Source organism: Poeciliopsis prolifica, unplaced genomic scaffold (genome assembly GCF_027474105.1).
Source record: "Poeciliopsis prolifica strain line A6 unplaced genomic scaffold, Auburn_PproV2 SCAFFOLD019, whole genome shotgun sequence".
NCBI classification, from domain to species: Eukaryota; Metazoa; Chordata; class Actinopteri; order Cyprinodontiformes; family Poeciliidae; genus Poeciliopsis; species Poeciliopsis prolifica.
This window is the reverse complement of record NW_026562394.1, coordinates 4,071,974-4,086,395: the sequence shown is the minus strand read 5'-3', so window position 1 is coordinate 4,086,395 and position 14,422 is coordinate 4,071,974. Positions and strand designations below refer to the sequence as shown.

At 38.3% G+C, this 14,422-nt stretch overlaps 1 protein-coding gene across 7 annotated transcripts in view; it reads right to left on the bottom strand.

Moving 5' to 3' along the window:
* Window positions 1–14,422, bottom strand: part of gria3a (glutamate receptor, ionotropic, AMPA 3a) — a 74,472-nt gene that overhangs the window by 21,646 nt on the left and 38,404 nt on the right. For all 7 annotated transcript variants that reach the window (XR_008606856.1, XM_055043315.1, XM_055043313.1 and 4 more), the window contains 6 exons: window positions 7,445–7,498; window positions 7,098–7,259; window positions 6,071–6,238; window positions 5,680–5,784; window positions 2,706–2,813; window positions 909–1,115 (listed from right to left, as the gene is read on the bottom strand). Coding sequence is in view for 6 of the 7 variants with exons in the window: in XM_055043315.1 (XP_054899290.1) it covers window positions 909–1,115; window positions 2,706–2,813; window positions 5,680–5,784; window positions 6,071–6,238; window positions 7,098–7,259; window positions 7,445–7,498 (804 nt within the window). In the remaining variant the exon portion in view is untranslated. The remainder of the gene's footprint in view (window positions 1–908; window positions 1,116–2,705; window positions 2,814–5,679; window positions 5,785–6,070; window positions 6,239–7,097; window positions 7,260–7,444; window positions 7,499–14,422) is intronic.

Here is a 14,422-nt window from a genome sequence, read left to right as displayed (position 1 = left end):
GGCATCTCTGTCGATCTGAATTACTAAAACGGACACTGACACAACTGCAGACGCTAGAGAGCCAGATTAGGAATTCTGCAGGGACACAGTTTGAATGCACATCTTTTTTACATTCTGCTTTTCTGAGTTGGATTTCCAACATTAGTCATTCAGTGGCTGAGGTTTCATAAAATATGCATATCATCTTTTTAGAGCCAGTTCAATTGTAAGTTATTCCTGAGCTGCACGATAAGAACCGCGCAGTAGATTTCAGGGTTCAGAGTTCAAAAAGGTTTAACATAGAAGTCACTACTTCTACAGACTTTCTCATGGAATGTGTTAACATTATTGAATTTATTAGTGTACCAACGCCACATCTTCGGTCACCTTGAAGCTGACCATCGAACATAATAGTGGAGGAAGTGGATAAAGTATAACGTTTTGTCATGAACATAATTGATATTACGATGCCAAGTACACTTTGTTATGGGACAGAGTATGGAGCAGTTCCAATCTTCATTTTCAAGTCATAAAAGCTTGATTGAAAGTCAGTGTTACACTCCTTAGGATAAAACCGGACTACATCAACTGTTCAGCATTTTCCTATAAAAAGAAATTCTCATGCAACACAAAAACATTGACATTCCAACACACATTTCAGTGTTTTTTTTTTGTCACAGACTGATATTAAATAAAGATTGCATAAATCTGTACTGGATGACTTCCATGGCTTTCAAAGGCTTTTCACTTATACTTTTTTTAACAAATAAAAATTGGTCCTGCTAATGACCTGATGACTTGATCCAGGTGTGTTGAACCAAAGCACCTCTGAAGGTTGAAGGTCAGCATTGTAATCATTTGGTTTGCCATTTACTGACTTGTGAAATTTCTCTTTTAAAAACCAATGAATAAGGCAGGCAGACACTCACCCCATAAACCAGTTCACCCACCATCCCGTTCCACGTTTTGGTGTCCGGGTCTCTGGCTCCGTATTTTCCATCTGGCACTATCGACAGCTTATATTTTATCCCCACATGCTTTGCAATTTCAGAAGCTAAATCGACACAGTAGCCTTCATATCTGTCATTGCCGTCCATCTGCAGATAGTTTTTCTTGTACATCACATACGGCGCTTCCTGTTAATTAGACAGAGTTTTGAGTTCACGGTGAAAGCAACAGCACATCAACAGCGGCCAGAGTTCATGGGTCACACAAGGCCTAAATCGGTAAATAAGCATGCATGCATGCAAGGCAAGGCGAAAAACAAAAAGACAATTATGGGACACATATTAAAAAAAAGTTGAAACACTTCTCAGGCATGTTACAGAGGAACAGGACATGAATGAGCGAGCAGGATGAGGGATTAGGTTGTTGACCTTGATCATGCTGTCTAAATGTGTGGAAATGCTTATTGGACAAAAGGGGTGCATGTAGATTGAAGGACTAGCAGAATGGAACACATTTCCAGTTCATAAAGTAACCGTCAGTGACATCCGAGACATTAAAGTCATTTAAACTTATAGAAAATGCATTTGCTCGAGTAACTACTGGTAGCCCCATCAGAGTATCTCTACTACAGTATTCTAAGAGAAGTAATTGTCTGTCTGCTTGTTGTCTAAATTACATAGTTTGAAAGATACACATCACCACTGCTTGTAAGTTTGAAAGAAAACATCTTTTTACCCCAAATTGTAAAACATGTCAGCCATTAAAGATGAATCAATGTCACCTTGAGGTATTAATCAACAGGGATTTACTGTATCACACGGCATGTACATGTTTTTCAGAGGTTATTTGACCCTAGAGACTGGCTATCACATTCCACATCTGCTGATGTGGAACAGTTTTGCACGACACGTGCTTATAAAGCAACATGAAAGAGTTACCTTTCATCGAATATGTGTCATTCTTTGATGTTATGAAGAGTTGAAAAAGCAACACGAAGTCAATGAGATGACTGTGATGTGTCTAAAATAACAGCTGTCTTTGTTTAAATCAAAAGCATGCCTGACAGACAATAACGCAATGGCACTACACTACTGCTTCTCCTCTCTTTCACTGAATAGCACTTCCACTCTGGCTGAGATGACAATGAGTTTTCAGAGGCTGAAATGGGAATGTGTGAATGTGTGACTATTACATTCTGAATTTGCCTAAGATGCAGACATAATAGACAAAGTCAGAAGGAACGAGAAAGCCATGGTTTTAAATGTACGATAAGGAGCACCTTATCGTACATTTAAAAATGGCTAATGATTTCTAACCTGAAGCTAATGTCGCTAGCGCTGTGTCTTGTCCTCATCCTGGTCTATTAAAAAAAAAACACCTAACCGTCCCTTTCCTACTGACCATTTTAACTCCATGTACACCACCATCACTGACAAATTACTTAATGAGGCGGAAAGATTTTTACTTACGTACGCACTGAATGTGAATAAGATGATGTCTATCTTTATAGTTAGTCTTTACCAAAGCCGTTATTGTGATGTCACTACTACAACAGCCCACTGTAATATAAAAAAACCAAAATGCTTTGGCACCCACACGGATACAGTTGAAACACTCTTTGTGAGTCGACTGTTTCAACATGTAGTGAGTGGATGGAAAGCAACTGAAAAGTAAAATAATTCTACCCTCCCAGGACAGATTGCAACAATGGACACCTTGACCTTGAGTGGCAGAAATCTTATGGTGAAACACTTAGAACCTGCTTTGAGAGTGAGTACCATAATAGTAGTGACCACAATTGTTCGGTTTTCCACAGAAGAGGATTCGTTGGTGACCTGCTGATCCATAATATATACAAATTTTTCGTACTCATTCCAGTAGCCGATCTGAAAAAGTGACACAAAGGGTTCACAGTTATCACAGGAAGTGGAAAGCACATTTTGCAGTGGGCTGGTTCCCACTGTCAGGCTGATCCAAGGTTTTAGAAAGTTATTTTTAAAAATTACAAAAGTTTTTGTCATAGCATTTTAATAATTTTAAGTCTTTTTAATGATAAGTGATATTTTCATTTGTTGTATGAAGAATGCCCTGCCCCCACATTTTACTGGACATTCCCAGTTACCTGACTTAAAGAAGGCTATTAAACTTTTCCCTCGTTGACTCGTTAATAAGCAACAGTGGCGCAGCTTGCTGCACTTGTGTTACTTTACGAAAGCAGATTGACAAGGAAAAGCGATATTTTGAACAATTGTATGAAACATATTGCTGTTTATATTTCTGCTCATGTCAATTATAAATATTTAAATCAAAATTATTTTGACATTTCTTTAATAGCAATTTGAATCTGTTGTGTTTCGATTTTAACTTAAATCAATTATTAATTTTTTTTACTCAAAATTGTTAAAAAAACATATTTTCAAACAATTGTTTATCATCCTGATGTGCTGTACAAGGTAAAAACAGTGAATTTCAGTAAAAGCAACAAAAATCTGTGTAGCATGAGCACCAACTTAAAAAAGCCAGGTGAAATTAATATACAAATACTTGTAGGTAAATAAATAGTTATAATTAAAGTCACTAATGACTGTGTGTGTCTCTGTGGAAACTGGTATTATTAGAGATTCTCATGCATGCTTGGACGGTAGCGCCACCAAGCATGTAAAGTGTTGTTCCGCTCCAAGTGTACAGCTGGAGACAGTTTGGTTTTCCTTGATTTATGATTTAATAAAAAGCTTGTAGCTGCACTCCTCACTTCACCTGGGCCACACTTCAGCAGAGTAGGAGTAATCTATTCCTGGCTCAGCAAATGTTCTCTTACATAACAAGAAACCAGCACCACTAAAGCAACCAAACATGAATAAAATTAATACCAGTGAGAAAAAACCCAAGATATATATACTGTGTGTGTGTGTGCGTGTGTGTGTGTATATATATAAAAATGGCCTTGTTCCGTCTTACCCTGAGATGATTCCGGTAGATGCATTGTTTATTTCAGCCACAGAGATTTCTTTTTTCTCCGGTGGAAATAATGCACTGCAGACACTCTGTTGTCACTGCACATCGTCTCACACTGAGATGGGACATGAGGGGGCTGCTGATGTACGCCGTCTTGTGAGCTGAGCTGCACAGACATTATGGGGCCGCTCCCTTTTGCTGTCAGCGTCTGTGGGGCCTTCAGGGTCATAGAGCTACTGTAGCTACGCGCTAGAGTTAGCATCTTCTAGACAGCACTGTTCATGCCTTTGGCCTGCCTAATGTTTAATATCCCAAACACAACCACTGCACTCAAAACCAATAGCGAAAACGTAATTAATGTGTGTAAAGGTGTCTTTGAATTCACATATGGGTTTGTAGAAGGGTCTTAATGCTAACTGTTGATTGTGGCTTACAGGCAAACCGTTGGCAAGCTAACTTTATTCTACAGCAGCCCTGTCAGTGCTATAAAGAAGCTGTCCAGCATGTAAACTAACAAGCATTGACATCTGCTACAGATGTCAAGTTAACAAACTAAATGGCTTTTCCAAATGAGTGCAGCTCCTTGTAGCAGGCGTTTGTTTGCTAGCGCTTCATAGCAATCCCAGGCTCAAGGTCCAAGCTTGTGGGCAAAATGGAATAGCTCCAGCTGAATGTTAATGTGAGCTGAAGTTCTTAACTCATGCCTACATTTGTGGGTAACAATGGCAGCCTACTTTTTTTTTCTATTGAGCTTCAGATAGAGATAAAATATACTCTTGTATTTGGACACAGTACGTTTGATTTAACACGCAAGATTTGCTTTGACTTTCAGTTCCCCAAAAAAGGAACAGTGCCAAATTCTTAACATGTACTCTTATCAATAGTCTGAAGGCATAACTTTTAGACTATCTGACCTGAAAAAAACAAACTTTTGACACTAAGCATATTAAGTTGGCAAGTCAGTTACAAATTGGCGAAAGGCAATTACAAGGGTGCTTCAGTTATATAATAATTATACAATAATTATCCCAGCAGTGATTTTTTTTAAATTGTGCACAAATTAAAAGCTCTTTATTAAGTGTTAAGTTAAGCTACTGCAATACAAAGTTAATTAATAACATTTTTTTAACATAATTTCAGAAACAAATACTGATTATTAAGCTCCACCCGTAAATGAATTATGTAATCCTAACTGGTTGCTTGTTTTTTTATTAATTAAATATTCGAAGAAGTAACATATTTACACTTTCCATCTCATAGGTTAGCATTTAACTCAAATAAATGGTCATCGGTGAGCTTCATATTTGTCTCAAACACAAAGCATTTTTGAAACAATCAAGATTATAAGTTAAGACGTTAAAAACAAGTTTAATATAGAAGAAATTGCTGTAAAAACTGCATTTGTAAGCTTATTTAAGCAATATCATATGCAAATGTGTTCACTAATCAAAGCTAAATGTGGCCTCAGAAAAATATAATGGTGTGAAAGCTGGGTAGCATACTCTCTGTTAATAATTTCTATTTTTGTTCTACTCCAGGCTATTGTTTTTAGATGAAAGGATAATTTCCAAATCAAAATCTTTGAGGAAATTGCATTTCAGGTGACACGAGAAGGATTTGCAAGACTGAGCAACAGCCAGCAGCTGTAAAGCTAGTAAGGAAAGAGAAAACAAACCCTCTATTCATGACTCTATGCACACAGTGCTGATAGTTATATCCTACGCTTGTCCTTCAAGAAACAAACTCATTTAGAATTAATTAAATCATGATTGTTTTTGACACTACATGCTCACTTACCCTCCTGGGACCTTTGGGCTTCATCTCGTACACATCAATTGTGTAATTAGACCGTCGCCCAAATGTGTCAAACTGGATGTTCCCCGTCATACCTGGTACTTGAACCTGCCGTTGTACCAAGAAAACAATTATAACACCTGTTCTGAGCACACAGCAAGAAGGCAAACACTCAGCCTGGCAGAAAATGTTATTTGAGGCTCAGCATGTTTTGTTATGGCACATTAAAAAATAAAATACAATAACGTTTCCATTTGCAGCAGAGGTCTATCAAGAGTTATTTGCAAGTCTTCCCTTGTGATAAAAGTAATGGCGCAAGACATAAACAAACACAACAGGTTAAGAAATAGACATTGTATCAAAAGTGAAGACAAAGTTTCTCCTCAGTTCCTACCATTTTGAGTGCCCTCTCTATGTCGATGCCTTGGCTCCAAGGCACAGCGGGGTTGGCGAGGCAGTCACCAGCACTTCCTCTGCGTGACACGTCTACTCGCTGGCGGCGAAGATACCGGAAGGCTTCCGCGATCACAAGGATGGCATCATGGGTCAGTGCTGATGTGTACTGAGACAAAGACCAAACGAGAACCTTAAAGCGAGACGTTACGTCACAGTGACCCAACGCAACGCTGCACCATCACAGCAAGTGGCTACAAGTATGAAACAATATTCATACAAGAACATTTTCATACTGAAAAAAAGCAACAAGTTTTCTTTTCATTTTTGTTGTGAATTATGTGTCTGTCCATCACTCAACACATAATTGTGAGGGGCTAGGGAAAGGACACATGGTTTACAAAATTATTGGTGAAAGTCTGAAGTGTTGTGTTTAAGGACTCTTTTATTTTTATACCCCTAAATAAAAATCCAGTCCGACCTTCTTCCTACGGAAGTCTTCAGCAGAGCAACAACTCTAAACGTACAGTCAGAGTGACAATGCAGTGGTTTATATTGATGCACGATGATGTGCTTGACTTGTCCAATGAATTTGAGAATTGAAAATTGAAGTCAACAGTTGCTTTCCAACTTATCTGATTGATCTGGGCTTTGTTCGGTAACTTTTTGGTGACCAGATGTCTAAAGTTGGAACAGACACCTAAAGGTCTTGCAGCCCTTTTGCAGAACAAGTGGCTAAATACAAATGCATGGAACACTGTTCAGATTCTTCTAAAATATTTGTAAAAAAAGAAAAGAAAGCTAAAATCATCTTCTTTCCATCACAATTTTCCATTACCTTGTGTTGCTCAAACAGACAATCCATTGAATTTCAGGTCATCAAAGCTTTTTCCAGCAAACCAATAAGGAAGGAATACTTTTTGAGTTACTTTAAAACTTCAGAAATTTGGAAAATGAGCAGGAGGGAAAACGCTGCCTTTGAACATAAATAAAAGCGTCTGCGGTATCAGCAGCTATGCCTCGCTGACCTTCAGTGGAGTGTTTTTGGCTTCTGGAAATTCTCTTTCATCCAAGCGCTCCCAGCGCTGGAGGAACTGCTGCACGATGGGGCTGTCTGGGTTGATGATTTGGAAGCTTGTGATGTTGGCCCCACCAGAAAAGACCTTGTCCAAACTCGTGTTGGAGATCCCCTGAGAGCAAAAAGCACGACTAGCTCATAATAAAGCAAGAAACTTTAGAAAGTGATTCAGCTTTTCTATCGTGGCTGTAGTTGTGTGACGTTTTGCCATGGAGTTAAATGTGAGGGTTACATTCTTTTTTACTTAATTGCATCACACCGAGCTTAATTGTGTGTTGAGTCTGTGCTAGTGCTTACCAGATTGGCTACGATATAGTGGTATCCCCTGGTGTTCTTCCCTAAGGCCGCCACCTTCAGTTTTGGAAGAATACACACAGTAAGTTGGAGAACATTTACAAAGCAAAGAATCAGAAATGACAGAGATACTTAATTTAAAAAATACATGTTGGAAAGAAAGCAAAAAACATTTCAAGCAACATACACAGGGGCACGTAGGACCATGATAGCAAATTTGTTTGTTTGTGTTTGTGTGCTCTGCATGGGTCCATGCAGGGTGGGGAGAAACCACAATGACAGTGCTTGTTCCTTCCCATTAACTTCAACATGTAAAATAAGGTCATGGCTCTGGCAGGCCTCCCTCTCGCAGTCTGCGTCTTCTCAGTCGAACATTAGACTAAATTGAACCCAAACATTGTGAAATCACCTGTGGGAGGAAATAGAGTCTGAGAAAGCTGAGTGATTTCTTTAAACTTCAGCTCCTGAAAAAAAGTTTATTTCTCTGTATTACAGAGAATGAATCTTTAAAAAAACGCCATGGGGGCGGGAAAGTTAGTTTTTTTATATACATACTTTCTGCACTCCTCCACAGTTTGATACATTCAAACTGCTTGAATAGCCTGAACATGATGTTTTGAGGTAATAGAAAGACCAACCTTTGTTTGATGTAAATCAGGAAGTATTCACATGTCACGTTGAAACTTCCATTCATTTTCTATAGAAAAATGCTATGCAAATTAATCTAAAGCTCATAATTAATCTCTTACAGTTATCAGATGCCCTTTGAGCCTGTTATACATTATGAGTTATATCAGGCTCTGGCATGACCTTCATAACAAAACTCTCACAACTCTGATTCTTTACATCTCTCTTCCTCCATCTGTGGCATCTTGTTTTCCTCCTGTAGTTCTAATGTTAAACAGTGGATGGTGAAGCCTGTTTCAAAGACTGTAAGTAGAAGAAGAGGCTAAAGTGGAAGTGCATTCCTAATACATGTCTAATTACAAAGATTGGCCTCATAGATGCAGCTTTTAACCGTTTTGCAAGTCTGTCAAACTTGCAACAATTCCCTGTGTTGTTTTCATTCACATGCTGGTAAAACAAACATGCTTTCAACATCCCCCTCGCTGCTCTTCTTGTTCGATAAGCTCTACTTGTGGACTGTTATAAAATGGGAACGTGTCACCGGAGGGCCCCAAGACGCCCCCCCAAAAATATTTTATTCTCATCGCAAATCTTTCAATGCTGGGTGAAGCGACCTGTCAGTCACCTTCAATGACACCTGAGCTTTTCCAACCAGTTTCCAGGACAACACTGACCCTCGATCTGCAATGTGTTGACTCGGAGATATTCACACCACACTTTTAAGATTTTTATCTGCAAAGCATTTTGTAAAACAAGTGCTCTTACAGGTAAATATCTGCGCGATAATCAACACAAAACAACATAAAATCCCAATAGAAATGCTGTCAAAATATAACAAAATATGAATAAATATTTTTCTGCAAGACACTGCGTTGCATTCAGTGTCTTCGTTCCCCAAGCAGTTGGTTTTCTCCTTAGACCTCTGCACCCTAAAGCCCTTTATTTATTCTCGTCTCACAGCAGTCTCTAGAGGGGGACTGTCCTTGATGCTCCGAGGCTGAACCCATGACAGCTTTATAGCTTTGAGCAATTTCAACAATAAATCCAATTACCTCTCTCGCAGATACGAACTGATTTCATTGTGTTTCAACATTCTGCGCTCACTTTTGAAGTCGCACATCATAAATTTTCAACACAAGCACAGATTCCCAGCACATTCTCTGACTTATTGTTTCCCATATTGTCTTGAAGAAGCTTTTGATTTGCTTTCTAGTCATGTGAGAGGCGAGTCGCAGTGGCCAAAGTGACATTTAATGAAGTTGTGGTATCTAGAGACTAGCTACAAATCTCAGGGATGCAGCAGAGAGACACTTCCAAACGAGCAAATAATCCACACAGAGAAACACACAGAATGTTCTCTTTATAGAATAAAGGATTATTAAGATGATCGTTTACAATGAGACGAAAACATTTGGTGTTTATTGTAAGAGCCCCAAGCAAAAACAGGGAACTAGAGAGGGAATTGTGCAAACAAAGCACTTCAGTTTAATGCTTCATTTTAGCTGTTGCAAGCTTCCAAAGCTCAGATTCACTAATAAAATAGAAATCAAATAAATTTTATGCATCTTGGTTTTGTCAGTAAAAGCTGACACTAAATCTTCAATCAATAAATGCTGACTGTATTGCTTCGCGCACATTTGATTGCTTCATTTATCACTTTTTCTTTCACTTAAGTAACTAATTTCAGAACAATCAATGCTGTGACTTGAGTGGAAACAAAAATTCCCAAACAGCTTAATTAGTTTGCGCTCAGTTGGCAGCGCATCCATTCAAGATCAACATAAAAAGTAAATAAGTCTATTTCAATTCTCTTAGTATCTTCATCTTGGGGGAGGTAAACGATGGTAAAATGTTTGTAGCTGCTGTTGGACTTTTTTCAATGCTTATTAATTTGTAAGTGTCAAAAAAACTATATTTACTCTATGTGGGTTGAGTAACACATAGTTAGGATAAAGGCAGTTCTTTATAATCACTGAACAAATTTCCTTTGAACTCAGAAAATATGACAATTAAAATTAATAATAATCTCCCATTTTCCTGGCGGTAAAATGTAGTTCTATATAATCCCTCTTTGAGAACACATTCCTTCAGTAATGCAAACAAATATGTTATTCTTAACCTGCTAGCAGCAGCCAAAAATACAATTATTAAATCGAGTTTTAATTTCAAAGGTAAGTCAAATCTGATATGTAAATAAAATCAAAAATGTTTGCTTTTCATTTTTCTCTTGCTAAATCCAATCTCTCAAATTCTGTCTTGGAAACATTTTTCATCAGTCTCTGTTTTTGTATCGACATGTTTAACTTATTTTTGATATTATGACAAATTATTAGATTCACTACACTCGTAAACATCCCCTCTGATGACAGGGTTGTTCTGGAAAACAAAAAAGCATCTGGGTATGAAAAATAGTTTTAGGACTCTAACACTCCAGTTTCAGCAATCCCTATGCTATACAGACTTACTCATTTACTATTATATGACCAGGAGACTATTAAATGAAAATAAAGCTATTTGAATTGTTAAGAGGGAGTGGAAAGAAAGACTCCAGAACTTAAAACAATATGAGGTCCTGAAGTCAACTGAACTCACTTGCTTTTAATTTTTAATGTTCATTAAATGGACGAGAAAGCAAAAGCCCCATGCCACACAGCTACCTCTGCAGTCCATGTTGGCAAGAATTCAAACAGGATGCCTGAATCACAAAACAGATTCAGGCATCCTGAACAGAAGAGTTTAGCTCAAACTCTTCTCTTCAGATCATCCCAGATATCCTCGGAGGGCCACCGGTCTAGTCAAATCAGATTTATAACGGTTCTGATCCTGAGGTCTCTAAAATGGTGAATTTGTGCTTAAGATCAAACCATCTCAGCGATGAGATGCTGTTTGATTTTGTATCTCTGACTTATTCTTATTTATTTTAGGTGTCACATTTAAATCTTTGGTTTTTTTCAGCTATTCTCTGATATTTACTGTAACATGCCCCCATCTGACCCCACGATCTGACCCCAGGAGGAGGGAAAATGGGACAAATCCCCATAGTGAGAGTCAGGAGGAGTGTCATAGCGCTGTCAATCAAGTTTGGGTATGTGCTCCTTTCCTACAACAGAGCCTGCTATGAACACTGAGGCTAGTTAGCATAGCCACCAGTGATGGCAGACAAACAGTTTTCTTATAAGGGTAAGTTGTTTCTCCATAATCACGAGCTTCTGCAGAACATTAATCTTAAGCAGCACATACATAAGTGTGATTGACAGTCTTAAGACTTCTCTCCTGGCTCGGATTGGTTGTTTCTGACAAGAAGCAGATTATTCTTGCAGATGGCACAGAGAGAAATCAGAGGAGTTTCATGTTTTACCGTCAGGACAAGCTGAAAGTTTTAACAGATATGTTGAAAAAAAAAACAACATATTTTTGTAAAGGTTTCCCACAGCTTTAATAAAGTGTCAGAGTTTATCTGACCATGTAAAACAATAGAGTAACCTGTTGCCACATACTGCCGGTTAGCTGACTAAAAGAAAGTTACACTTTTAGCTTGCTTGTTAGAAATTCAACTAAAAACTATTTTCTTTTACAAAAAACAGATATTTTGCACTTCTAAAAATAATTACTTGAAAACGAGCATTAAATTTAACCTTTGGTTTACTTCTGTTCCTTTTACCGGCCAAGCCTCCTAATATGTTGCTTTATAGAATGAGATGTTCAGGCTGGAAAAACAAGAACCAATTCACCGCATAAAGATGCGTAAAACGGACGATGTGAAGTTCAGACCCCATTTGTTTCAGGTTTTCTGGATTTGTCCATCTTTAGGGATCTTCCCGCCCACTCTGTTGTCTGAGGCATGGCTGAGCTGCAGGACAATCGACCTAAATATTCCTGGGGGAACTGACTCTAATTAAGCAGGCTGGAGCCACAGAGTTGGATGTCTGCCCGAGTGTCTCAAAGAGGATTTGCCTCTCTTCTCACAGCTAGTGGCTTTTCTCCGTTACACTGATTTGACTTATTCAGAACAAGCGCGCACATCCTGAAGTCAATGACTGTCCTGTTACACTGATAATCTAATCACAGTTATGATGCTCAAAAACTGGGCAAGATGAGAAAAGGAATTTAATTGTTACCAGGCCTGGTTACAGAGGAAGAAGGACATGGCAACATATCAGACAAATGTTGCTTCAAGCACCTCGGTGGAAACCCTCCGCAAAGCTGAATCTTTAATCAAAACCTGGCAGCAACGCATAATGAAATCTCTGCCTGCATCAGCGCGTTTGCAGAAATACAGAAAAAAAAAACATTTTACTCTTACCATCTATCAACTTATTTCAGTATAACACAAGCCGTTAAGCAAGACATTTTTTTCCCTCTGCACATTTCGGAGCTGCTGAATATTCTGTTTGTAGTAGCCCACCAGCTGTATAATTTTAAACATCACAGTTTTCTTACTGAGCAGCAGTTTCAACAAAACTGAAAATAAATAAATAAATAAATAGAAAATCCAAACCTGTAATGTTCTAAAAGTCTTTGTTGTAGCAGTACACCTGCCTGCCAACTCTACTCCTATAAATGCGTTTGATGTTGTTTCTTTTTCCCGGATTTGCTTTTAACGCAAACTTCTCCAGGGTCTTCTTTAGATGCCTGACAACAAACAAACTAGTGCTAAACCCTCCTCCATTACGCTCAAAGTTGAACTGTTTCAGAAGCCTGAAGCCTGTCCTCTTGATGTGAAAGTGAAGCCAAAGAAAATTATTGTTTATGTACATACAGTGGTCTTGTAACTGGGATATATTTGATAGGCAGGAGAGGCTGGCACACCATACATGCACTTTTCATGATATTGAATATTTTTATATTTAATTTGTTGCTCAGGCAGACGGTCGCTGCACTGCAGCCCCTGTTAAATAAATAAATACAGACAGAAGCTAGAACTGAAACTAATAAATTTCCCAACTTCTTAAATAATATTAGGAGGTAGAAATTTATTGATTTTTTTGTTAGTATGAAATTATAACAGGCTATACTGTGAAAGTAATTGGTCTAAAAATGATCTCTTTACTACTAAGTTTGGCATTTAGCAAACACAAAGAGAGCAGAATGTCTTACGGCAGTTCTCTCCCTGATTTAATGCACCCAGATCAAATGATGGCCGAAGAAGAACATTGACATTCTGAAAAGGTCGTCACTACCACTAAAACATGCAGGATGCCGGCACTGGAGAAAACTAAAGATTTAGTTTGCATTCCAGTTTAATTTTTCAGTTGTGATCTCAAAATCAACTCCAAAACTGGCAAACAAATTTTTTACTTATACACAAATCTAAATATATCTCTCCAGCAGAAAAAGCAGTACCTGAAAATCCATTCAGACAAAGGACCTTGGAGATACGCCATCCTTTAGTATGGCAAGTTTTCTGCTAATAACTCTTGGGAGAAACAAATTAACGCTGATATTTATGTCTTGCCAACTGTTTTATATGAAGTTATTTGAAAATGAGACTAACTTAAAGGAAATTTCACGGTTGCCTCTGTCGAGACAGAGCCATAACATTTGCTTATTTTTAGTAAGTACACTAAACTAAACTACATAGACATATCAACTGAAAGTCCAGAGAAAATAAAATAGCAAGTATTTACCAAAAGCATCACTGCCAGTTCAGAGTTTAAAAACAATCCAACAAGATTGATTTCAGAGCGCTCTGTTCATGTTCTTCAGTTGGACTGTAATTCCAGGACGCTTCTGGGTGCTCAGCTCTGCTCATGTTTCCATCTAGGCATCAAACTGAGTCAACAAGATCGATTCCAACCGGCTCTCCGGCTTTCCACTGCACAGGAGGAAACACAGCTCTACATCACAATGTCGCCAGGAGACTCTGAACCCATCCGAGCACTGAACAAATGCTTAGAACAAATCAATGCATTGGTGTGCCATAACTTTCTCCGGCTGGACAGAAACAAAACTGGAGTTATGGTCTTCGGACCTAAAGAGGAACGATCCAGAATCAGCGAGCAGCTTCAGCTATTACATCTAGAAATAAGTGATCAGTCCAAAAACCTGGGTGTGGTGACCTGGAACTTCAGACACACATGCAGAAAGTCGGTCTTTCATCAACAAAATTAAAAGACTGGTGTCTCAGCAAACTCACACATGCATTTATCTTTTAGTGTCTTCACACTAAAAGAATCAGAAGCTGATCTCGAACTGGTGCTTGAGTTCTCTCTAAATCTAGGAAAGGAGAGCACATCACCCCAGTTCTAAAGTAGCTCAGAGAACAGACTTTGAAACACTGTTGTTAGTTTATAAATCACCAACTGACTTAGAATCTGTATACATCAAAAATATTATCTACTATGCAAGGTTTCC